Below are 23,794 nucleotides of genomic sequence, written 5' to 3'. Positions count from 1 at the left end.
GTTAATTCAAACTTTCCCACTTGTGAATCACATTCCAAGCCCTGAGTTGTCTTTCTTTTTCACCCATGGGCATTGCCACTTCCAAGATTTGCTCTTGGTGATCACTGACATTCTAAGTCCGGTCTGCCATGTTTTTGGATGTTCTTAATGATGTGGTGTACATATATATATGTATGTATGCCACTATATATGATCAAGCAAAAAGGAGACATAGAAAACATAGCAGTCATAGTTGGGGGAGGTAGCCTGTTATGGAGACAGGATATTGCAAGCATTGTGTTAACACAGGATTAAAAGGTTAGAGACCAGGCTGGCTTTCCTGACCATTTAAACTTGGGTAGCACTGCTGTAAGGTATTCTGTGAAATTAAATTATAATTGGTTGAAGTATCTTCTGGAATTCGTCATCCCGGTAGAAATGGAAACTTGGAATGATGTGCTCCCCAAACTGAGACAGGAGGATTTCATGGTCAGTTTTTTTTTTGGGGGGGGGGGCTATGGAAAAGTCCAGAAGAATTAGCACAGTTACACTTCCCCTGTCCAAGCTCATGCATTAGAAGGACAATGGCTTGGTTCATATGTCATGCTAAGGTAAACTATGGCCTAGCAGAACTGCACAAATGGGGAGCAGAGCTCATAGTTATGTTCTTTCTCTGTGGTTCAATTTGCTGCCGTGCTGAACGAAGCCAAGCTTTGGCATAGCGTGCTGGTCTGAGCCCGAGTTTGCAATTAACCACAAGTTTCCAAGCTTAACCACAAGCTACAGCTTGTTTTCATGGTCCTGATGGCTAAACCACAGCTTGCCTTCGCAAACCAGGCCAAAGGATGGTCCATCGCCAAAAGAGAAAGCAGATTGAAAAGTATCCAGATAACTGGTGCCGTTGAAGAGTTGCATAGCCACCGCTCACTCTGGAATCTTGCCCCCAAAGGGAAGACTTGTGACTACCCAGAGAGAGTTTATTTGGGAGTTATCGCTTGTCCGCCTCCATCAGGGCAGCTGAGACCGCCCCTTCTTGCATTGATTGCTTCCTCCTTCCAGCGATCCTCTATCTCCTGCTAGATGCCAAATAAACCAAGGAGTCCAAGTAATCAAGTGGTAGGAAGAAGCCTGCATCCACCCTATCCTGGAGCCTCAAAAACTCAGCCAACACAATTAGACTAGAGGATGCTGAGAGAGAGAGAGACCATGGGACTCTTAATCTCAGTGTTGTGGGTTCGAGCCCCACGTTGGGCAAAAGATTCCTGCATTGCAGGCGGTTGGGCGAGATGACCCTCGGGGTCCCTTCCAGCTCTACAGTCCTGTCTCTATGGTGCTCAAGTTGAGGCGGGTGCACATGCTCTGAATTAATTAATATTATGGGCATGATTTGATTAAGGAGGCACATGCAGAACAGAGACTCAGACACACAGGGAACAAACTCCTCTGTGGATGAATGCTTTTGTATTCTGAAATACTTGAAATAGCAACCTAAGAGTGGAATGTTCCCCTAGTTTTACTTGGGTGGGAAGGAGGAACCTCCAGGTGACTAGCCCGTTGACCCCATCCTCACCCAAGCCACGACTACAAATCTGAATATCGCCCCTGACGGCTGCATTTCCACACGTACGGCAACGCCACGCAGTTGTTTTAAATGAAGTCGCATCCAGCCTGATGTGTCCACAGGGGGAGTTTATGCTGACTTGATAACAGATGGAACGTTTTAAGTAGACTTTTACTGTCTAGAATAGTTGTGTTTTTTTTAACTATTTTATTTTATGGCTGCAAGAATGTGCTACCAATCATGATCTTGCCACTAAGCATGCATTGTCAGGGAATTTGGCTATGTAAAAAGGTGGTGCGTGGAGGAGGTATTTTAATTCCTTTTTCCCAGAACGAGGCTTACTCTTTCCCCCACCCCCAAAAAGGAAAGAATACAAAGATCCCCGCAAACGTGGCATGAGTTCCGATGATTGGTTTATTTTATCTTCCTGAGAGCTCCATTTATTTTATTTTATTTTCCTGTTTAGCATGGTGCTCTGTGCCTCTTGAATTTCTACTGCCCCTGTTTGTCAAGAAGGAACTCGAGTGGGCAATTTCACCAGGGTTTTTTTTTGGGGGGGGGATCTGCAAAGTGGCCTTTTTTCTAAAGGGGCGAGGAGAAAAACCTCACAATTTTTAATCGAAAAAAGAAAATTGAGTCGGCGAGCTCACTGGAAGTGTCTGGTGAAGAGGGGCGTGTAACTGGGCAGACTGGGACGTTTCAAAGTGCCTCTGGTCAGGTGGAAGGAGAGTCTAGCTGACAGAGAAAGAAAGAATGGTTTTGTCTCCCATTTCCCCCAAGAGAAATGTGCAGAAGACAACACGTCTTATGACAGCCCTACCCTTATTCAGGCTGAATACTGCAGAACAGGCTCTGAGTGGTTTACAACAACCCAGCAGTGCAGTCCAGAGGGATTAGGCTCCTACTACAGGTTAAAGGTTTGGCTGAAGCTGAGGTTGTAGTTACGTGTGGCCTTTACCCCCTTGCAAAAAATAATAATAATAAACTTTCCACAAGCAGTAAATCAGCCCAGCAGGCAAAGGACTGCAGTATTCAGGGGTCCTACACAGAAATCCCACAGGTCTTACCCAAATTCCCTTCCTTTGAACATTCTCAGATGTTTCCTTCAAGCAGGGTTGATGATGACCATGACCCCACATCTGCCCCATTGCACTTACTTGCGATGTCCAAACACACACACACACACACACACCCCACAACTCAGGGCAAACAACCCCCCTGGCTTTGTGGCTTTTGATAATAAAATATGGGGGGGGTGGATAACAATGCAGGCAGGAGCACGTTCGTTCCCAGAAGCCATCACCATAGGCTGCCACGGAGGCGATGCATTATAACAACCTAATCCAATATTTTCTCTCCTTTTCCTGTATCTCAGCAGGGAAGCCCAGTAGTTTCTTTCCAGAAGACAGTTTTATAGACACTGGGGAGATTGATGTTGGCAGGCGAGCCATGCAGAAGATCCCTCCCGGTATCTTTTGGAGATCTCAGGTGTTCATTGACCACCCGGTACATCTGAAGTTCAACGTTTCATTAGGGAAGTCTGCTCTGGTTGGGATTTATGGCAGGAAAGGCCTCCCCCCCTCTCACACACAGGTAAGAAGAATGTTGCCACCTGAGGGTATATGTTGAGCTCAGGTAATATATGCAGCTCAGAGCCCTCTAACCTACCAGGACAGGAGGTCATGATTAATACTACCAGTAATGCTATTACTGCAATTAAATTGGAACAACAAAAGACATTTTTTTTTTTTGTTCCAACAAACTTCATCCCTGCTGGGTGAACAGGTCTCTGCCATGGGTGTCTACTTGGTACAGTTTTTAAATTTATCTGCTCTCATGTTGTTTTTAGCTGTTTTCCTGCTTTTTTTTTTTAATTGCTCATATAGGAAGAGGTACCGCATTTTTTGCTCCATAAGACACACTTTTTTCCTCCTAAAAAGTAAGGGGAAATATCGCATCTTATGGAGCGAATGGTGGTCCCTGGAGCTGAATTGCCCAGGGGCCAAAAGAGGATCATGCTTTTTTATTTTACAAAGAGAAAAAGGGGTGTTGAAAGGACCCTGCTCAGCAGCTGATCAGCAAGAGATCGGGAGAGAGATAAGAGTCCTGGCTCCCTTTGTTTCCCCAGCAACGTGTGACAGGCTGATTAGATTATCTGTCTGGAAACTGTAGAAAAGGCTCCCTTTCCTTTAGAAGCTGCAGAAATGTGAGTTGAACCCCATAAAAACGGGGCTTTTCCTCTTTGCTTTTCCCCCTTTGCAAAAGGAGCTTTGCTTTTCCCCCTTTGCAAAAAAAGCTGCAAAACTTTTAGCTGATCCTCAAAAACCCAGGGTTTTTCCCTTTGCAAAAAAAGTTGCTAAACTTTAAGCTGATCCTCAAAAAAACAGGGCTTTTAGAGGAGCGAAAAATACAGTAGTCCCTTTGAGTGTAGTCTTATGCTCTCTTACCCTTAAACACAGTAGGTCTTCTGAGGAGACAAGATTTCACTGTTGGAGGCCCACATTTTTGCTTCCTGCCTTTGAGAGGTGCCTTAATTTTTTATTAACCCCCGACCCCAAATTTCAATTGAGAGGCGCCGGAACCGAGTTCCGGCTGGAGGGAAAAAAAGCCCTGCATGTAATTGTTTTCACGTGCGTTCTCTCCCCCCCCCCCCCAAAGGAAATAATAGTACGGCAAATGAAAAATAGATGTATTTCCTGTTAATGAAATTCTGTGGTGCACCTGTAACCTACATACAGATGCAGATTTCACCAGGCTGCATCCCAAAAAACAACAACAATTGGAAGTCATTTGACTTGGGTAAGGTTTCTGAATCGCCCCTTTTCACCTGGTTTCCTTGTGTTCCAGTTTGACTTTGTAGAGCTTCTGGATGGGAGGAGACTGCTAACTCAGGAGGCCCGGAGTCTGGAAGGCCCCCAGCGGCAGCACAAGGGCTTTGTGCCACTAGCCAGCCATGAGACGGGATTTATTCAGTATTTGGATTCAGGGATGTGGCACCTCGCCTTTTACAACGACGGGAAGGAGTCTGAGGTGGTCTCGTTTCTCACCACTGCCGTTGGTAAGAACTTAATTTTTGGGAATGTATGATTTTTAGTTGTTGTTTTTTCAGACATCTTTGGTACCGGGGCGGCCATCTTCCTGTCTTCCGCCATGCCAAACCCGATCAAACAATACTTCTCGCAAGGATGCTGTCCTGACCCAAACTTGCTCAGGTGCTCATATTTTCTCCGTCGCAGGAACGCCGCAGACCAGGCAACCTTTTTTGGCCGGCGTGCGGATGTTTGGAATCTTGAGGCACTGCCACGGGTGCCGAATCGGCTGCTGTGGGGCTCGTGGCATAGCACAAAATGGCTGCCAGATTGGGCAGAGCAGTGAAAAGGCAAGACCACAAAATGGTTGCAAGCGGTCCACGCACCCCCTCGCCCCATCAGGGTTTGCGTGGAATTCAGCCTCCGTCAGCCACACTCGTTCGCAGAGAGAAACTCTTCATGCATCTCCCGTGTTCAGAAAGGAAGGGAGACGGGGAGCCAATCTAAGTACCCCAGTGATATGGGGACACATTTATGGGAGTACATTGAACACAGCAGAAGCTGGGCAAGTGCAGGCAGGAACGAAGTGAGGAGAGTTCCTTGTGCATTGTGGGTTATTAAAGGGAGAATTACTGAGGCCTTCCATGAGCAAAACTACAAGTATTGGCTAGCACACCTGTCTCCTGTGGGCACCACCTGGGCAACGTCTTCCATTGACCCCACTTTCTATTATTATTATTATTATTATTATTATTATTATTATTATTATATACTGCCCTATACCTGGACAGTTCACAACAAAGATCACAATATATAAAATCAAAACAACAACCCAATAATACACCCCCTCCCCAAAAAGAGCCACATTTTAAAGGGATCTAGGAGGTTGATCAGGTCAATCAAAGGCCTGGTTAAAAAGGAACGTTTTTGCCTGGCGCCTAATGGAGGCGCCAGGTGAACTTCCCTGGGGAGAGCATTCCACAGACGGGGAGCCACTGCAGAGAAGGCCCCGTTCTTGTGTTGCCACCCTCCAGACCCCTCACGGAGGAGGCACATGAAGAAAGGCCTCAGAAGATGATCTCAGGGTCCAGGTAGGTTCATATGGAAAGAAGCAGTCCTTGAGGTATTGTGGTCCTGAGCCGTTTCTACTTTGGAAGAGTCCAAGTGTTGTTGTTTTTACGCTAAAAGATCTCAGGGCCATTCGCAAGATAAAAATACAAGATAAAAGGACGAATAAATTGTTCAAACACAAAAAACCAAACAATAACCCCCTCCCACCTTCCAGAGAGGTGGTGACTTGCCCAAGGCCAGCCAATGAGCTTCATGGCTGAGTTGGGATGTAAGCCCTGGTGTCTCAGGTCTTAGTCCAGCACTCTAACCGCTCGCAGGCTGGTTAGATTTCCGCTAGGCAATTCCTTTCTGTAGCGTCCCAACCCCCATTCACACCAAAGGACTGCTTCATCCAGCATCCACCAGCACCAACCAGATGCCTCTGGGAAGCCCACCAAACCAGGGCACGAGGGCTGTAGCCTTTCTTGCTGCTGTTCACAGCTGCCGGTATCCATTGGTGTACAACCATCTCTAAACCTGGAGGTGGCTGATAGCCATCACTACACCTGCCCTCCTTTAGAAGGCATCCAAGACGGTAGCCACCATTGCTTCTCGATTCAGCGGTTTCCACATGCTCCACCTACCTTGGAAGCCAGTATCAGGGGGTTGTGGGTGATACTCACCCGAAACCCCTCCATGGGCTGTGCTCCTCAGGCTTACTGGGAAGGGAAATGGTCAGCGCAGTGCATTTGCGCCGGCAGAACCAATCCAGAGCTCCTGCTGATGTGTTCACTGATCTCTTGCCGCAACTCACCTCTCTCCTATCCAGTTAAGCCTGTTAAGTAAACTCTTCCCTCCCCCCATCTACCTCTCAGCCAGCCGGAAGTGTGTTATCCCTGAGTTAGCCTTTGTATACCTCCCTTCAGCATGCTACAGGTGAGACACTTGTGGGGATGCAGGGAGCCACGATTTCTCCAATGTGGGATTCAGCCCTCATCTTAAAGACAGCCGCATTCCCAAACTTGCTTCTGCAGCTCGAGAAAAACAACAATAAATCAATTAGTAATTGTGTCGTGATTTGGTCCTGTCTGAAGGGCGTTGTATATTTCCACACTCTTTACAACAACCCTGCATTGCGGGGCAGCATTAATCTGCTCATACTGCTGGGCCAGGGTGAGGTTTAGGCAGAGCATTTAGGCAGAGCATTTTGCCTCTGCCTACCCAGTGAATTCAGGGCTGGTGAGAGATTTGATCCAGGAATTTCTTTGCTTGTAGCTCGCAGCCTCTACATTACGAAGCCTCGTCAAGTAGCCTAGATTATTTTTTGCTCTGCTGAAAGCTGAGACGGAAATTCTTTCAAGAGTCAGTATTTGGTTTTGTTCTGGTTTTATATATTTTTTAAAGCTACTAAATATCAGGAGGCTCTCAATAAAAACCACACAGGGTGGCCATAATTAACAGCTATTTTATATTTCACGGAATCAGGCCAACCATGTTCCTTCGCCCCTAATCCATCTTGTTGTAATTCACAGACCCTCCCATAAAAATTAACACTTAGCATTCTCCTAACCACAATGATTATTTAATGGTTCAATTTTTTTTTTCCCTGGACTGCGAAACGAGGGGCCGTTCCGAGCTTTCCATTAATCCTTCTTCCCCAAAGAGGCCTTGGCTCTGAGTCTCAGCTGTCTGCAGTAGTTACCTGAGAGCTATTGGCTGTAATTTGTCTTGGCAGGTTAATTAAAAGTTTAGGTCTTATTAAAGCAAAGTCATTAAGGCTGCAATATACCTTTTTTCTTTTTTTTCTTTTTTACCATGAAAGTTTACTTAATCACAGTTTGAAATGCAATGGTAATATTCTGCTTTTGGGTGGGAACTTCGAACAGGTATTCACTGTCAGGAACGCATACGTTTTCTCATGCACACGTATGTGTGTGTGTGCATGAGCCTATTCATCGTTAAGTAGTGCGGAAAATAATTGCACTTTAATTTACCATGTGGTAATCTGACCCTACGGAATGCAGTTTTTTAATTACGTGATCCTCTTGCAGCTTACGATTGGAAATGAGATGAGCTTTTACCCCTCTGCACAGGATCTTCCCCTCCAGAGGACTTTGCAAGGTTGCTCCTGAAGGTTTTCCATCTAGTCCCACATCCCCTGCCCGTGAAGCTCCCACTTCAACTGCAAAAGTATATTCACGTCCGCATTACGATGCACTTGCAGAGTTGGCCTCTAGATCAAGAAGGGCCGTAGCTCCGTGGTAGAACATCTGTTTCGCATGCAGAAGCTCCTAGGTCCAATAGCATCTCCAAGTAGGGCTGCGAGATAGCCTTGCCTGAAATCCTCGAGAGCAGCTGCCGGCCAGTGTTGGCAGTACTGAGCTAGATGGACCCATGGGGTCGGATTCAGTGTCCCTATCAGAGAATTGTGGGGTTGTAGAGTTGGAAGGGACCCCAAGGGTCATCTAGTCCAACCCCCTGCAATGCAGGAAACTCAGCTAAAGCATCCATGATAGATGGCCACCCAACTTCTGCTTAAAAACCAACAAGGAAGGAGAGTCCCGAGGGAGACCGTTCCACTGTCGAACAACCAGTGTGGTGTAGTGGTTAAGAGCGGTAGACTCGTAATCTGGGGAACCGGGTTCGCGTCTCCGCTCCTCCACATGCAGCTGCTGGGTGACCTTGGGCTAGTCACACTTCCCTGAAGTTCCTCAGCCCCACTCACCTCACAGAGTGTTTGTTGTGGGGAGGAAGGGAAAGGAGAATGTTATCCGCTTTGAGACTCCTTCGGGTAGTGAAAAGCGGGATATCAAATCCAAACTCTTCTTCTTCTTCTTGCCATGGGAAAGTTATTCCTGATTTTGAGTCGGAAACTCCTTTCCTGTAAGTTGAAGCCATTAGTTTGGGGAAGCAGGAGAAAACAAGTTTGCTCCATCTTCCATGTGACAACCTTTGAGATACAGTGGTACCTCGGGTTACATACACTTCAGGTTACAGACTCCACTAACCCAGAAATAACGCTTCAGGTTAAGAACTTTGCTTCAGGTTAAGAACAGTTTCAGGTTAAGAACGGACCTCCGGAACGAATTAAGTACTTAACCCGAGGTACCACTGTATTTGAAGATAGCTAGCCTATCTCCCCTCCGTCTCCTCTTTTGCATGCTAAACATACGCAGCTCCTTCAACCATTCCTCATCAGGTTTGGTTTCCAGACCTTTGATCATCTTATAACAATAATTCCCATTACACAGCGGTAATAAATAGATATCTTAGTGTGGCAGCACATACACTTTGGAACTCCCCGCCTATTGAGACCAGGCAGGCACCTTTGCTGTACGCTACGATTGTGTACCCTTTCAGGAGCCTGCCTAAAACATTTTTGTTTAGACAAGCCTAGCCAGACATGTAGAAGTTATATGCGTTCTAATCTGGAGCTTGGTTTTAATCAGTTTTTAAATACCTGCTTATAACTGTCCTTTGTTGATGATTTTACAGTGGGGTTTTGTTTTTTATAAACTTCTTTGAGGGTTTATCACTGTCAAGCAGTACTGTGTACAAAGTTTGTTAAATCTGTAAGTAAAGGTAAGAGAACAAAACCACACCGAGAGCCCATTTGTGGGGCTAAAAGGCAGGCTGTTTATTTTCATATATTTTAGAAAGAACTATGGGCACACTTTAAATTATTCTCAGGAGTTTTAGCCTCCTTTTCTGGTTTTTGGGGTGTGTGTGTGTGTTTTGCTGTGCAGCAAGGAAGAGCGATATAAGGTTTTGAGTGAGACACTGCATATACTAACTAGGGTGCGATGTTCCAGGTCACCAAGCAGATGGGAGGCTCGATCTGTGCAGGAAGAGGGGAAATAGATTGATTTGGGCCAGGAGGGCAAGTTTGCAGGGTGAGAGGCAAGCTCCAAGATGCCTAATTTTAACCGCGATCTTGTGATTCATACAAGAGCCGTTAAACACGTTTCGTCTCCCTGTGACTGGCTTTCAAAAATCAGAAGAAATGCGGGTGGGATGTGCACATTTGTGCCATGCCAGAATACGGGCAGGCAAAAAAGACGCATGAGTGCTGGCATGTCTAAATCGGGAGTTATTTCGAGACTTTTGGCTGTGTGCTTGTCAACACCCGCCTCTTTTAAACGCTTCGGTTTGTTTTGGCTTATAAAGGCATGGTGGCTGAGTCATGAGTGTTTTTAAAAAAAATATAAACATGTAGGCAGAGTCTTGGGGAGAATCGCGGAGAGACAATTGTTTTCTCTGCCCAAGTGGTGGAAAGCTAGCTGCCTTGTACAGAGGGGCTTGAAGAGTGGTTTATTACTGACTTTTTGGGGAAGGGGGGATAGCTCAGCTCTTTGCATGCAGAATGTCCCTGGCTCAATTGCCAGGGTTTTTCCCCCCCAAGGGAGAGGCGGCAGCAGCGATGGAGGAAACCGCTTGGGTGCCTGGAGCGGTGCGTGCAGGGGTGGGATGAGCCGCCCTTAGGGGTCCGGGTGGGGGTGGGGCAAGCTGCCCATAGGGGCAGCGCCTCCGAAGTCTGCCTGCCTCCTCCCACTCAGCCGGCCTACAGCTGGGGGGGGGAGGCAGTGGGCGGACCGTTTGGGCAGCACAGGGACTGCATGCGCCCAAGCCACCGCATCTCTCCCAGGAGAGACACGAGGCTCAGGCATGCTGCAGGCCCAGCAGTGAGTGTTGCCCGACATTTTGTCACCCCTCTCAGCGGTGACACCCAAGGCGGACCACACCCATTGCACACTCCTTCCTCCGCCCCTGGGCTGCAGGTGTCATGACTGGGATGCCCATGAGTTCTAGTGTTGCAAGAGAGGGAGAAAAGTGTTTGTCTAGACACTTTCCCCTACATCACCCTTCTGTTGCATCTCTGGTGTTGCTTCCACACACAGCTTGCCAATCAGAAGGTCGGTGGTTCGAATCCCCGCAATGGGGTGAGCTCCCGTCGCTCTGTCCCATCTCCTGCCAACATAGCAGTTCGAAAACATAACAAAGCAAGTAGATAAATAGGTACCACTGTGGTGGGAAGGTAAACGGCGTTTCCGTGCGCTCTGGTTTCCGTCATGGTCTCCCGTTGCGTCGCTAAACAACCCTAGTTATTCATGTACAGATTTATTTCATAAGATTTATAACCACTTGATTGTGGAAAACCTCAAAGCTGTTCACAAAGTCTTTGGCTTTGGCTCAACCCACTAAGACTCTCTAGTTCGTAGTGCAGCATCAATCGGCATGATGTCAGGTGTCTTTGCGCTTTGACGTCTCGAAGACAGGACGTCAAAGCACCAAGTTATACTGAGCCAGACCCATTGCCTCACCTAGCTCAGTATTGTCAGTGCCGCCTGACAGCAGCAGCTTCTTCAGGGTTTGAGACAAGACTATCTCCCAGTCCTACTTTGAGATGCCAGGAATTGAACCTGGGACATTCTGCATGCAAAGCAGATGCTCTACAACTGGCCCTGACCCACTGGTTTTCTACCCACACCATGCATTATTTTGTAAGCCACCATCATCTCCCCTCTTAGTCAGGACAGTCCACTCCAATGCAGGAAGGTCAAAGCCAAGAGCACCCGCGTTTCTCAAAAGCTGCCCTTCCAGGAGTCTCTTTCCATGTCAGGAAAACCTTGGGAAAGAGGCCCATTATAGTCCACTTCTAAGCTATTGCAACCATCTAATGCTGGCCTCTTGGCAGTGGACGAAAGGAAGGAACTACAAAGTGGAGGTTTCTCCTTGCAATAAGCCCATTTCATCCCCTGTCCTTACAAATTACAGCACAGGAAGACCAAGGTCTCTCTCCGTAATAAATTAACCTCCTTGTAAATGACTTTGGCAGCGTTTTTCTAACACAGATGCTCCTCGCCAAAGCGCCTGGCGGATTCACCTCTGCCAGATAGCAGTGATTTATTTGGGACAATCTGGTCTAAGTAGAACAAAATAGCAGGTCAAGGGAGAGCTAGAGTCAGCGCATCTGGGACAGATGTTGGCCAAAAACCTGTTCGGAGATGGCAAGGAACAGCCGAGAGCCCGGCTCGAGTCATCTATGGAGCCTTTCCGCAGCTGTTGCTGTCAAGCTTGAAGAACCAGGCAGCTCAGGGAGGAGGAATATATAAGATAGGACAAAAATATTATTATTATTTTTTAAGAAAGAAAGAAAGAAAGAAAGAAAGAAAGAAAGAAAGAAAGAAAGAAAGAGTGGCCTTGTTATGTCAGAATAAGGGCATGTCCTCTGCAGGTAAAGGTTGGTGTGGCGTCAAGTCAGAGAGGTCTTCCAGGTGGGCCAATTGGCTCTTGCACTTCGGTGCTCCTGTTTTCTAAAAGAGGATTAGGCAAATTTACAGAGGAGAGGGCTATCAATGGCTCCTAGCCATGGCGGCTAAGCTCTGCCTCCACAGTTGTGAGACAGCAATGCTTCTGAAGACCAGTTGCTGGAAATCACAGGAGGGGAGAAGGTGACTCTTACGTTCGAGTCCTGCTTGCAGGTTTCCCAAAGACTTCTGTTTGGCTGTTGTGAGAACAGGATGCTGGGTTAGATGGGCTATTGGCCTGATCCAGCAGTCTCTTCTTATGTTTTTAGGTTGTGCAAGCGGAAATCTTGATGCTGGCAGAATGAGTTTGCTGGATCCTGCCCAGAGTCTCCATGGGGTCCTTCTGGAGCCATTCTTCTGTAGTTACCCCATGAGGAATCCGTTGCGTTCTCTTCATGATCCTTGCACATTTCACTTTCCTTGATTTGATTTGTCTCATTGCATTTGCATCCCACCTTTTTTCTCCAAGGAGCTTGGGGTGGCGTACATCGTTCTCCCCCTCGTCATTTCACCCCCACGGCAACCCTGAGAGGTAGGTTAGGCTGAGAGTTGGTGACTGGCCCAAGGTCATGGCTGAGTGGGGATTTTAACCCTAGTCCGACACTCCAACCCGACACCACACTGGCTTCCTAACATCCCAGATCACTGATCAGTCATCTCCCATCTCTTATCCTCCTTTCCAGAGGAATCTCCACTCAAGGTAGACTGGTGGCCAAACTCTTGCTCGTTTGTAAGCTAAACGAATGCTTCTATGTGATCCTGCAGTTCTGTCAAAACCCAGAAATCCCATCTCCCAGCCCCCTCCTCCCAAGCCCCAATGCTTCTCATGTGTTTTCCTTCTTACTTGCATTCTTTCATGCATCCTGTTGATCTTAGATCCGAGTGGTTAGATGAAGGATAAATGAATTATTATACCGCAAAAAGGCTCTTGAGTCAGCAAGTCTAGGCTTTGCTCCAAGCAAAGAGCTCTGGGAAGTTTATGCAACCAGGGATTTGTGGAGTGCTATCAAGACCAACTTTGCCTGCTCTGGGGGTATGGGGGTGTTAGTGACAGGCGGATCTGTCCGTTTCTCATTTTTTCCAATCTTCAGTTCATTTCTTCACATTTGAAGCAATTTCCCCATCTATAATGCATTTTAATGTCAGTTTCGGTAAGGTGGGCAATTTTATGCACACTTTATCTCTGCGTTTTTGTGCCCATCATTTGGCTGGGGAACCACGCTGCAAAATTCGGAGAAGAACGAATTTTAAAAGATGTTTGTGTACTGTTTCAAAAAGTGTGGATTAGGTAGGTTTGCCTTTAAATGTGAAAACAAGTGTACCCCATAAGATATGTGTGTGAATAATAATAATAATTATTATTATTATTATTAATCAGAACTTTTTTCAGTCAGAACTCACCAGAACTCAGTTCCAGCACCTCTCAGGTGGGCACCATTGCCATTATAAGAAAATAAGGGAGGCGTTCATGGTGAGTCCTGGCACCTCTTTTTCTAGAAAAATAGCAGGTTTATTATTATTATTATTATTATTATTAGCACCACAGGCATACCAAAAGCAAGCCAGTTGTTGCATAAGGAGGTTTCTTTTCCTTCGGTCTCATGCACTATTGAAAACGAGCAGCATCAAATTTACTTCTATTTTTCTTCCTTTCCCCATTAAATATATACACACACATATATATATACCCAGTGTGTGTCCATTGTTTCCTCACGGCCACTCCCTCTCAACCACAGCTTGTCAATTTGCTCAGCATCTCAGCTAGGTAACTTCTCTTGATCTCAGAGTTTCTACAAAAAGCTCATTGACTGGCATAATTACTTTTAGCTTCGGGGTCAGTGAAAGGTTTACATAATTTAAAACTTAATTCACATGCATTTTGGGGAGGGAGGGGGTTGTTGCTATTACATTTCTCCAAAGACCCGAATTCAACCTTTGCGACAAGGCTTGCAGTGTTAGCCGCAGTTGTTACTGGAGGAACCTGCCCCCTACAAACCTGGAAACCCGAGTCAGTATGGTTTGAGTTTCTGCCCTTTATATAAGACTGAGCAGCCTCTGTTAGGTGTATAATGTTCTTGGACCCTCGGATAATGTAAGCAAAGCATGTTTTGTTCCTGTTTCACATTATAGAACTGCCTGGCTCTTATTTCCATGTAAGCCCTAACAGTGTAGAGTATAAATTAGCGGCTGCGGGGGGGGGGGGAGGTTCGGAGAGGGGGCGCGTACCGAACTGTTTGTATGTTTTGGCAATCAGATATAAAATCTTTATGGCCCCCAAACAATGGGGCTTCTTAAGAACGGCAGTTTTTTCCCCGAGACTTGCTCTTAACTCGTACCCATAAAAGCGAAGAGCTTGCACACAGGACTGTGCAATTGAGCACATCCGTACGTATGACGCTGTTAAAAAGCTGACACTTTTTGACTGTTAACCAGAGTTTTTCTCGAAGTGGGTGGGTGCGGATGAAAATACTGCGACTTGACCTACCTCATTCAAAGGACGGCTTTCACTGCAAAAATCCAAACATTAGGAAAATTCTCTCTCTCTCTCTCTCTCTCTCTCTCTATATATATATATATATATGTATATGTATATACAGTTGTACCTTGGAAGTCGAACAGAATCTGTTTTGGAAGTCCATTCAGCTTTCAAAACGTTCAAAAACCAAAGCGCTAGTGATAGTGCCAGGTGTGGCTTGAGTTGCTCACGAGTAAGCAGGCTATGGTTTTCCCAGTAGTGATGTACGGAAGTGAGAGCTGGACCATGAAGAAGGCTGATCGCCGAAGAATTGATGCTTTTGAATTATGGTGCTGGAGGAGACTCTTGAGAGTCCCATGGACTGCAAGAAGATCAAACCTATCCATTCTTAGAGAAATCAGCCTTGAGTGCTGACTGGAAGGACAGATCCTGAAGTTGAGGCTCCAGTACTTTGGCCACCTCATGAGAAGGGAAGACTCCCTGGAAAAGACCCTGATGTTGGGAAAGATGGAGGGCACAAGGAGAAGGGGACGACAGAGGATGAGATGGTTGGACAGTGTTCTCGAAGCTACTAACATGAGTTTGGCCAAACTGCGAGAGGCAGTGGAAGATAGGCGTGCCTGGCGTGCTGTGGTCCATGGGGTCACGAAGAGTCAGACACGACTGAACGACTGAACAACAACAACAAGCAGGCATGAGTCCGAACTGTCTTTTAACAGTTTTATTGTGCTAAGCTATTTACAATTCAGAGAGCTGAAAAATGTGACTGTATCAGTCGCTAGCAGAATCCGGGAGTGCCGGTTTCCGGCTGTGACCCCAACGAAGGAATTTCGGCATCCCCAAGTGCCTCCTCCCCTGTCTCCTTTTGACCCCCCCCCCCTGTGCAACTGGGGCGACGGAAGTGGCGTGCTCCCCTCTAAACAAATGTCATGGGAGGCTCTGGGGATCTCAGTAATATCCTCAAGCTGCTGCCTCTCCGGACTGCTGGTTCCCTGCCCCTCCCCACCAGAGGAGGAGTCGCTCTGCCCGCTGGGAGGGGTATCGCTGCTGAGGAAGTGTCTGGGCTCTCTATACATCGGCAACAGCCCTCGCGGGGCCGAGGGCAGTTCCCTGACAGGTAGTCATTTCCTCCTGCATGTTTTATAATAATCCAAATCTTTTGCATCTCTATTACCTATATATCCAAAATTCACCATTAAACTACAAGTGTTATTCCAGTCCTACTAACAAGTTTGTTTGCAATGGTTTATAAGATAAATTTTAAATTTCCTTCATTCTGTTTAAAAATTTTGGTCTTCCTGATTTCTGAATCTTCCGGTCATTTTTGCCATTTAAGCATAATCCATCAACTTGATCTGCCATTCTTCTCTGGTCAGGACTTTATCGTCTTTCCACCTCTGGGCCAATAACATCCGAGCAGCCGTGGTGACATACAAAAATAGTCTTTTCTGCTCCATTGGGATTTCGGCACCTAAAATTCCTAAAAGAAAGGCTTCGGGTTTTTTTTAAGAAAAAGTGATTTTAAACATTTCTCCCCCCCCCAACTCATTATATATCATTTCCCAAAATTCTTTTACCACCTTACATGTCCACCCCACCCATGAAGCAGCCCGCCATGGGCGGCTCGCTCTGCCCCCTGGATGTCTCGCCCCCTGGGACGCTTGCTGTGGGCGGCACCTAGCTCCGCCTCTGCCACCCACCCAGTTTATGGGTTTTAATTTAATTTAATTTATAAAAAATTTGAATAGATTTTTACTAATCATTTTACTGTTTCGTTCTTCTTGCTAAACCACTTTGAGGTTTCTTACGCTCAAGCAGTTTGTCAATTTTATGAAATAAATAAATTTAGACCATACCATCCTTGCAGGCCTATATTTAGTCTGAAACATTCATTAGGTCTCTGGAAGTTTCCTGTGCGGTAGGAGGGGGTAGGCATTGCTTATTTGCATCAACAGCCTTGATATAAAAAATCTAGTGTGTTTTCCATTGACGTTATTTCAGTTCCACTTTAATTTTAGTAATATTTAAAAGCAGAGCTTTCCAAACTTTTCATGTTGGTGACATGCATCATTTCATGGCACAGTAATTCACTTTCACTAGCAAACCAGAGGTTAAACTAACCCCTTTCCAGCCCCAGGAAGAGCATAGGGGGGCATTCACAAGATGCAACTACACACTACGGCTGATGCACTAACGTGTCGCCATGCAGAGTTTGGAAAGCTCTGATTTAAAGAAGTAAGTGCCACACAGCCCAAGTCCTAGATCGCTTGCACTCACTGGCCACAACAGTAGGAGGAAGACAGGGAAACACTCGCTCTTGCTTTCGGTTTCTCTTTTGAATACTGTGTGCTTGTGTTTCCCAGTAGCTTCCTAGGTAAAAGGGCTAAAGGCATATTTCTGTCAGAGATTCATTCCCCGTGTGCAGTCATGGGTTTATTGTCTATCACATGACTGGGTATGTGTTTTGATTCCACAGGAATGGGATGTGACGGAAGACAGGATGTTTGTATTGCTGTGTTCCGTGAAGTGGGACTGTTGTCCTTTGTTCTTTCTCTTTGCTGCCTGATGCTGGCGAGAGAGGGAGCCATGATGAAGAGCTCATTGTGTGTTTATATGTAAATAAAGTAGATTAGCCAAGATGCTGAGTTGCTGAGTTCTGTTAGACAGCTGCGCAACCTCTGCGGATCCCTAAGTGTGCTGATGTCTTCTGGCATCAGTTGCTGTGATGTTCAGGCTAAGGAATGCTTATGAAGCTCCCGAATGATCGTCAAGGAAGGAGGGAACATGCCAGTCGGGCATGTGTCTCTGCCAAGGTCCTACTTGTGTGTAGGAGATTTCCTGACACTTTCGGGGGGGGGGAGGGTTGAGAAAATGACAGAAAGCTGAAAAGTCAAGAAGGGAGGCAGCAGTAATATTGAAGGAGCCAGGCTCCTGCAGCTGTTTCCACCCACCTCTGTGGCTCCTGCCTGGCCTTCCAAGCTAATATGCACTCGTGAACATGATTTGTCCCTTGTTTCTAAAATGGCCTTCAACTTATCATTTGCAGCGAAACTCAAAAGCCAGCACTGGCCTTGCCCCCAGCTAGAAAAGCAGAGATTGTAATATACTGAACATAAAAGAGCTTCCTGCTTACAAGCGAAAGGGCCTGCGACTTGAACTCCAAAGGTTGCATAATTGTTGTTTCCTCTAGTCTTCTGCAAGTGTTGGTATGAGTTTAAAGGAGAGGGAGAGAATATATATATATATATATATATATATATATATATATATATATATATACACAGAAACCCTTTAGACTTAACATTCAGTCCCTGAGGAAAATTGGCGAGAAAAGAGTGCTTCGTTTTAGTGCAGCAAAACATAGGTTTAAAAATATCCCGACTTTGGGGAGGGCAGAGCAAGACCTAGAAACAAAAAGGGGAATTAACCGCAGCCTGCTATTTCCCTTTCTTTTCTTCCCCCGTCTAAAGCAAGCTTGGGCAGCATACCTTTTGGCGTTAGGAAATCAAACTTGGCGGATCAGACCAAGGCCAAACCAGCCTAGCATCCTTTCCCCAACAGCAGCTAGCCAGATGTCTTTGTAACCTCACAAGCAGAGCTTGAAAAAGCAGTAGCTTTCTTCGTTTGTCCCCAGGCGCCTGACATTCAGAGCAGCGATGAGTGGGTTTCTTTGGCTCTTCTCCTGCATTGTTCCTCTGCCCTGCACCATGCCGCTCCTGAATCCCAGTTTAACTAGGAGGATTTCTGAAATTCAATTGAAGCATGCACAGTTACCTGCCTCCTTTCTGCTCCTTTGATTCCCTTTGTGTCGTTTCCCACCTCTGTTGCATCTGACTAAAGGCCTATCCGCTGCGGCCTTCTTTTCTCACAGCGGGAAACCAGATGCCTATGGGAAGCCTCCAAGCGGGACATGAGTCCAGTGACATTCTCCTGCTTGTGATTCCCAATCACAATGCTTTCAGAGGCACAGTGTGTCTGATAGCAGAGGTAATACAGTCACCATGACTAATTAATCTTCCATGAATTTCCCTAACTGTCCCCCACCCATTCCTAAACCACGGTGGTACCTCGGTTTTTGAACGTCTCCGTTGACGAACATTTCGGTTTTCGAACGCCGTAAACCCAGAAGTAAATGCTTCAGTTTCCAAACATGCCTCAGAAGTCGAACATGCCATGCGGCTTCCGTATTGAGTTTTCCGTAATGAGTTTTCTGTATTCAGTTTTCGGTTTTCGAACGTTTCGGAACTCGAGCGGTCTTCCGGAATGGATTACGTTCGAAAACCGAGGTACCACTGTATCTACGTTGGTACCGACCATTATATCTTGCAGTAGAGAATTCTGTAGTTTAATAACTGCTCTGAGAAGAAGAAGAAGAAGAAGAAGAAGAAGAAGAAGAAGAAGAAGAAGAAGAAGAAGAAGAACAGAAGAAGAGTTTGGATTTGATATCCCACTTTATCACTACCCGAAGGAGTCTCAAAGCGGCTAACATTCTCCTTTCTCTTCCTCCCCCACAACAAACGCTCTGTGAGGTGAGTGGGCCTGAGAGACTTCAAAGAAGTGTGACTAGCCCAAGGTCACCCAGCAGCCGCATGTGGAGGAGTGGAGATGCGAACCCGGTTCACCAGATTACGAGTCTACCGCTCTTAACCACTACACCACACTGACATCCATCTGCCTCAGGAGACAATGGAGTGCGCCTCCGGGGATGAAGTCAAACCGCTGCATTAGCAGCAGTAAAATGACCTCCCTGAGGCACAAGCCTGAGCAGTGTTTATGGAGGTCTTTGGCTGCCCAGAAGACAAGGCCTCTCTCTCGGCCTCGCTGTTGTGGTCCAAAGGAAAGAAGAGCAAGACGTTTGTCACCAGCTGGGCTGCAGGAGTTGCCAGAAGGAGGTGTACAAGGTGCCATCTCAGGGATTCCAGATTTGTAGGGTTTAGTCCTTAGGATTTTCTTCTCCTGAAGATATCCTGCAAGGCAGTGCAGGTTTTGAGCTTCAGTTTTCCTTCTTCTAGATTCCTTCCTGGGTTGATGAGCCCCATCTGCCCCTCACTTCCCTCTACGCCATGTGCAGAAACTGCACACCAGCTGAACTTATACAGCTGTAGTGCAGTGTCCAGTTCTGGGCACCACAATTTAAGAAGGATGTTGACAAGCTGGAAGGTGTGCAGTATGGGGCAACCAAGATGATGAAAACCAAGCCTTATGTGGAACAGTTGAAGGAGCTGGGTATGATGAGCTTGGAAAAGAGGAGACTGCGAGGAGCTATGATGATTGTTGTTTAGTCGTTTAGTCATGTCCGACTCTTCGTGACCCCATGGACCAGAGCACACCAGGCACTCCTGTCTTCCACTGCCTCCCACAGTTTGGTCAGACTCATGTTGGCAGCTTCGAGAACACTGTCCAACCATCTCATCCTCTGTCGTCCCCTTCTCCTTGTGCCCTCCATCTTTCCCAACATCAGGGTCTTTTCTGGGGAGTCTTCTGTTCTCATGAGGTGGCCAAAGTCTTGGAGCCTCAACTTCAGGATCTGTCCTTCCAGTGAGCTATTCAGAATGGATAGGTTTGATCTTCTTGCAGTCCATGTGACTCTCAAGAGTCTCCTCCAGCACCATAATTCAAAAGCATCCATTCTTCAGCGATCAGCCTTCTTTATGGCCCAGCTCTCACTGTGATGATAACCACCTTCAATATCTCAAGGTGTGTCATGTGGAAGAGGGAACAAGCAAGGTTATTTTCTCCTGCTCTGGAGGATACAGCTTGAACCAGTGGCTTCAAACAACAGGAAAAGAGATTCCAACTAAACATCAGGAAAAACTTTCTGACAGAAAGACTGTTGGTCTTCCTCGGGAGTTGGTGGGCTCTCCTCCCTTGGAGGTTTGTAAGCAGAGGTTGTCTGGCCATCTGTCATGGATGTTGTGGCTAGGTGACCCACAGGGCCCCTATGAATCAATAACTCCCCATTTTACACGATTTCACTGGTGCACGATTGGGTTTGGAATGCAACCTCTGCGTAAATGGGGAGTCACCTGTATATAGGACCTTCTTCTTCAGAGGAAGCATACTCAACCCTGAATTGCAGTGTGAGAGGCCTGTTGCATTCATGTGCTGGACACAAGGGCTGTATGCTTTTGGAAAAAAGATTCTGAATGTGTCATTCGATCTGATCCAGCATGGCTTGTTTATTGCTCCAATGTTCTCTCCCCGCCCGGTCTGGTCAGAAGTAATGCTCATCAAGGTGTGACACTCTATACTATTGAATAAGTGATGTGAATATGGCCATTATCTTTAAAGGCACTTAGGCCCAAGAAGAAAGTTCAGCCAATACCGGGGGGGGGGGACAGCAGCAATGGTCAAAGCGTGCAAATTTTGGGACAGGCACCAAGTCCTTTTTCTAATTGCCCACATTTTTGAGCCTCCACTCGGAGAACCGTGTCTTTAAGTCTGCAGAAGCGTAGATGAAGCATTCTGCTTGGCGAGGGTGTCTGCACCAATCAGCTTACTGACGTGTGTGATAAATGACCAACATTAGAAGGTTCCGTAAAAGGAATAAGACAGAGCAAGAATTTTGAGGACGTGGCCTTGTGATTCCCGAGAAATTATCATTTATTTGCTGGGCTTCCCTTGCCTTCATCAATCAGTATTAAACTGTGTTTCGCCACATTATCTGTAGGGTGGCGGTGGCGGTGAGCTGAGTCTCCATCATTCGGACACGTTGGGCAATACGATTTGTGACAGATGTGCAGGGAAGCAAAACTAGTCAGTGCTGAGACCTGCATATACATATATATAAACTTGTTTGTTGTGCAGCTGATTAATTGTGGATTCCACCCCACTCCCCAGTTCTTAATTTGCATTGTAATGGTTGCACATCGCCTGAATATAACAGCAGTAAAGTGTCTTGCAAATTCTTTAAGTGATAATTAGCTGAAACCAAAAATCACCTTATCCTTCTGCAATGTATCCTCTTAACACCCTAATAGCGAACTCGGGTGATGCATGCCAATATCTGTGGAGCCAGAAATTCTGCTGTGTACCCATTAGCGGCCTGAAAAGCAGTGAGGTTGTCCTCCTCCCTCCCTTCCCCCCCCCCAAGCTGTGTTCCAATGTGCTTTTTTATGTTGCCTTTCACACCTGAGAGAGGATGTGGATGTCTTCACCCCGACACCCATTGGTTTCCCCCTCCAAACCCCAGTTCACTGGAGCCATCATCTGAGCATGTGCAATGGTTGCCTGAACTGTACACACCTCAGCTGAACCACGGCTTTCCTTTTCTAATCGTTCGGAAGCTGGCTTGAGGGAAGGCACATGAAACAGGAGTGTTTCTCAGGAAGCTGCGGGATACCTATGGACTGCGACTTAAAAAGCAAGTCCACTTGGCTTCAGGCACTAGTAGTGGGAGCATAATGGACCCAGGAGTAAGGGATGAGGTGCACACAGCCTTAGCCATGAGAGGGATCTCTCAGTGTTCATGAGGAAGACCAGGCCTTGGTCCTGTATACCTGAAGGAGCGTCTCCACCCCCATCATTCAGCCCGGACACTGAGATCCAGCGCCGAGGGCCTTCTGGCGGTTCCCTCACTGCGAGAAGCAAAACTACAGGGAACCAGGCAGAGGGCCTTCTCGGTAGTGGCGCCTGCCCTGTGGAACGCCCTCCCATCACAGGTCAAGGAGATAAACAACTACCTGACATTCAGAAAATACCTGAAGGCAGCCCTTTTCAGGGAAGTTTTTAATGTGGGATATTTTTGTATCTGATTTTTGTTGGAAGCCGCCCTGAGTGGCTGGGGAAATCTAGCCAGATGGGCGGGGTAATAATAATAATAATAATAATAATAATAATAATAATAATATGTAGAATTACAGATATTATTTTTTAAAGCGAAGAGGGAAAACAAAACAAAACAAACAAAGATTTGTTGTACAGTCAAAAGCAATGCTGTATGCTCCGGTAACATCTAGGCTAGATTACTGCAACATGTTATATGTGGGGGTTCCTCTGAAATGGTTCTGAAATTTCAGCTGGTGCAGAATTGAGCAGCCCGGTTGCTCACCAGGGCAAGTTGGCTTGAGCATATAATGTGAATACTGCCCTGGCTGCCACTTAGTGCCCAGGCCCAGTTCAAAGTGCTGGTTTTGACCTATTAAACCTTAAATGGCTCAAGACTGCAGTGACTCAAGGACCGCCTCTCCCTATAGAAACCAACCCAGACCCTGCAATTACCACCTGAGGCTTTTCTTTGTGTGCCTCCTCCGTGAGAGGTCCGGATGGTGGCAACACGAGAACGGGGCCTTTTCTGCGGTGGCTCCCCGCTTGTGGGATGCTCTCCCCAGGGACGCTCGCCAGGCGCCTTCATTACAAATCTGTAGGCCCTGCAGTCATCAGAAAAGGATTCCCTCACAGCAGGGTTGCTGCTGCCAGCCTTAATCTCACATTTGCAGACGTCTTTGTAACACAGAGCTGGTCGGCCAACGGGCCTGGTGTCTCTCTGCAGGCGCTGCAACCTTCCAACAATTTGACTCAACACCCAAAGGTACGCAAGAGTTAGGATTTAGCTGCAGCTTCCAGAAAGGCCACTGTACAAGTTTGTCTTCTGGCTTGTGACACGTATTAGCGTACCTTTGCAGTGTCCCCAGCCAGCTCCGTCGTGCACCACAACACGGAAACCAGGAGGAAGGGAAGCAGCCAGAGTACTGTAGCTGATCTATTGCCCTGAGCCCATTTTGGCCGTTCTGCAGTCCAGAAGCCCGTTGGTTTCGACGGGGAGCGGCTGCTGTTGCAAAAACATGGGCACAGGTGTTGCAGGCAGTTGGCTGCAGGAACAAACCAGAGCCGAGATCTGTTCCTTGAAACTGCTGCTGGTTCTAACTGCTGCCCTCCCACCTGAGTCTGCCCTGCTAAACTCGCAGTGCTTGGGTTTTGTTTGGTTTTGTTTCTCCATGGCGCCGGCTTGTTCGTTCCTCGATGCCTGGGGAGCCGCAAGCAATGCACGACGGCTATAAAATATGTAACTCTTAACATGCATTTTCATTAGCAAAGCCTCTAATAAGGCCTGGTGTCGGGAAGGCATTGCCTTGGCCTCTAGCCCAAGAGAGGGGGGGGGAGAGAGAGAGAGAGACCCCTAGTAATTAAGCATGATGCTACCCAGTAGATAAATAAGGAAGAAATATTGCAACATTTGCTGTTCCGCTGGCCCACCCAAGCCTGCCAGAGGGTGGATAATTAATCGGAAAGCGAGGTGGGGGTGGGAAAGGAGGAAGATCTATTGGGAGACCAGCCAATTTGTCCATCTCTTTAATATATATAATTGCATTTTGTCCAGCGAAAAAGTAATTCACATGGGTAATTGCAGGACAGGGCAAGGCAGCTTTAACAAGTTCGCCACACTATATCA

At 46.8% G+C, this 23,794-nt stretch overlaps 1 protein-coding gene across 1 annotated transcript in view; it reads left to right on the top strand.

The window, feature by feature from the left end:
- TENM4 (teneurin transmembrane protein 4) overlaps positions 1–23,794 on the top strand; it is a 202,290-nt gene that overhangs the window by 40,317 nt on the left and 138,179 nt on the right. The window contains exons 5-6 of the mRNA XM_033146027.1: positions 2,916–3,133; positions 4,388–4,598. Coding sequence (XP_033001918.1) covers positions 2,916–3,133; positions 4,388–4,598 — 429 coding nt within the window. The remainder of the gene's footprint in view (positions 1–2,915; positions 3,134–4,387; positions 4,599–23,794) is intronic.

The sequence above is a fragment of the Lacerta agilis genome, chromosome 4, assembly GCF_009819535.1.
Source record: "Lacerta agilis isolate rLacAgi1 chromosome 4, rLacAgi1.pri, whole genome shotgun sequence".
NCBI lineage: Eukaryota > Metazoa > Chordata > Lepidosauria > Squamata > Lacertidae > Lacerta > Lacerta agilis.
This window is presented reverse-complemented; position numbering and strand designations above follow the sequence as displayed.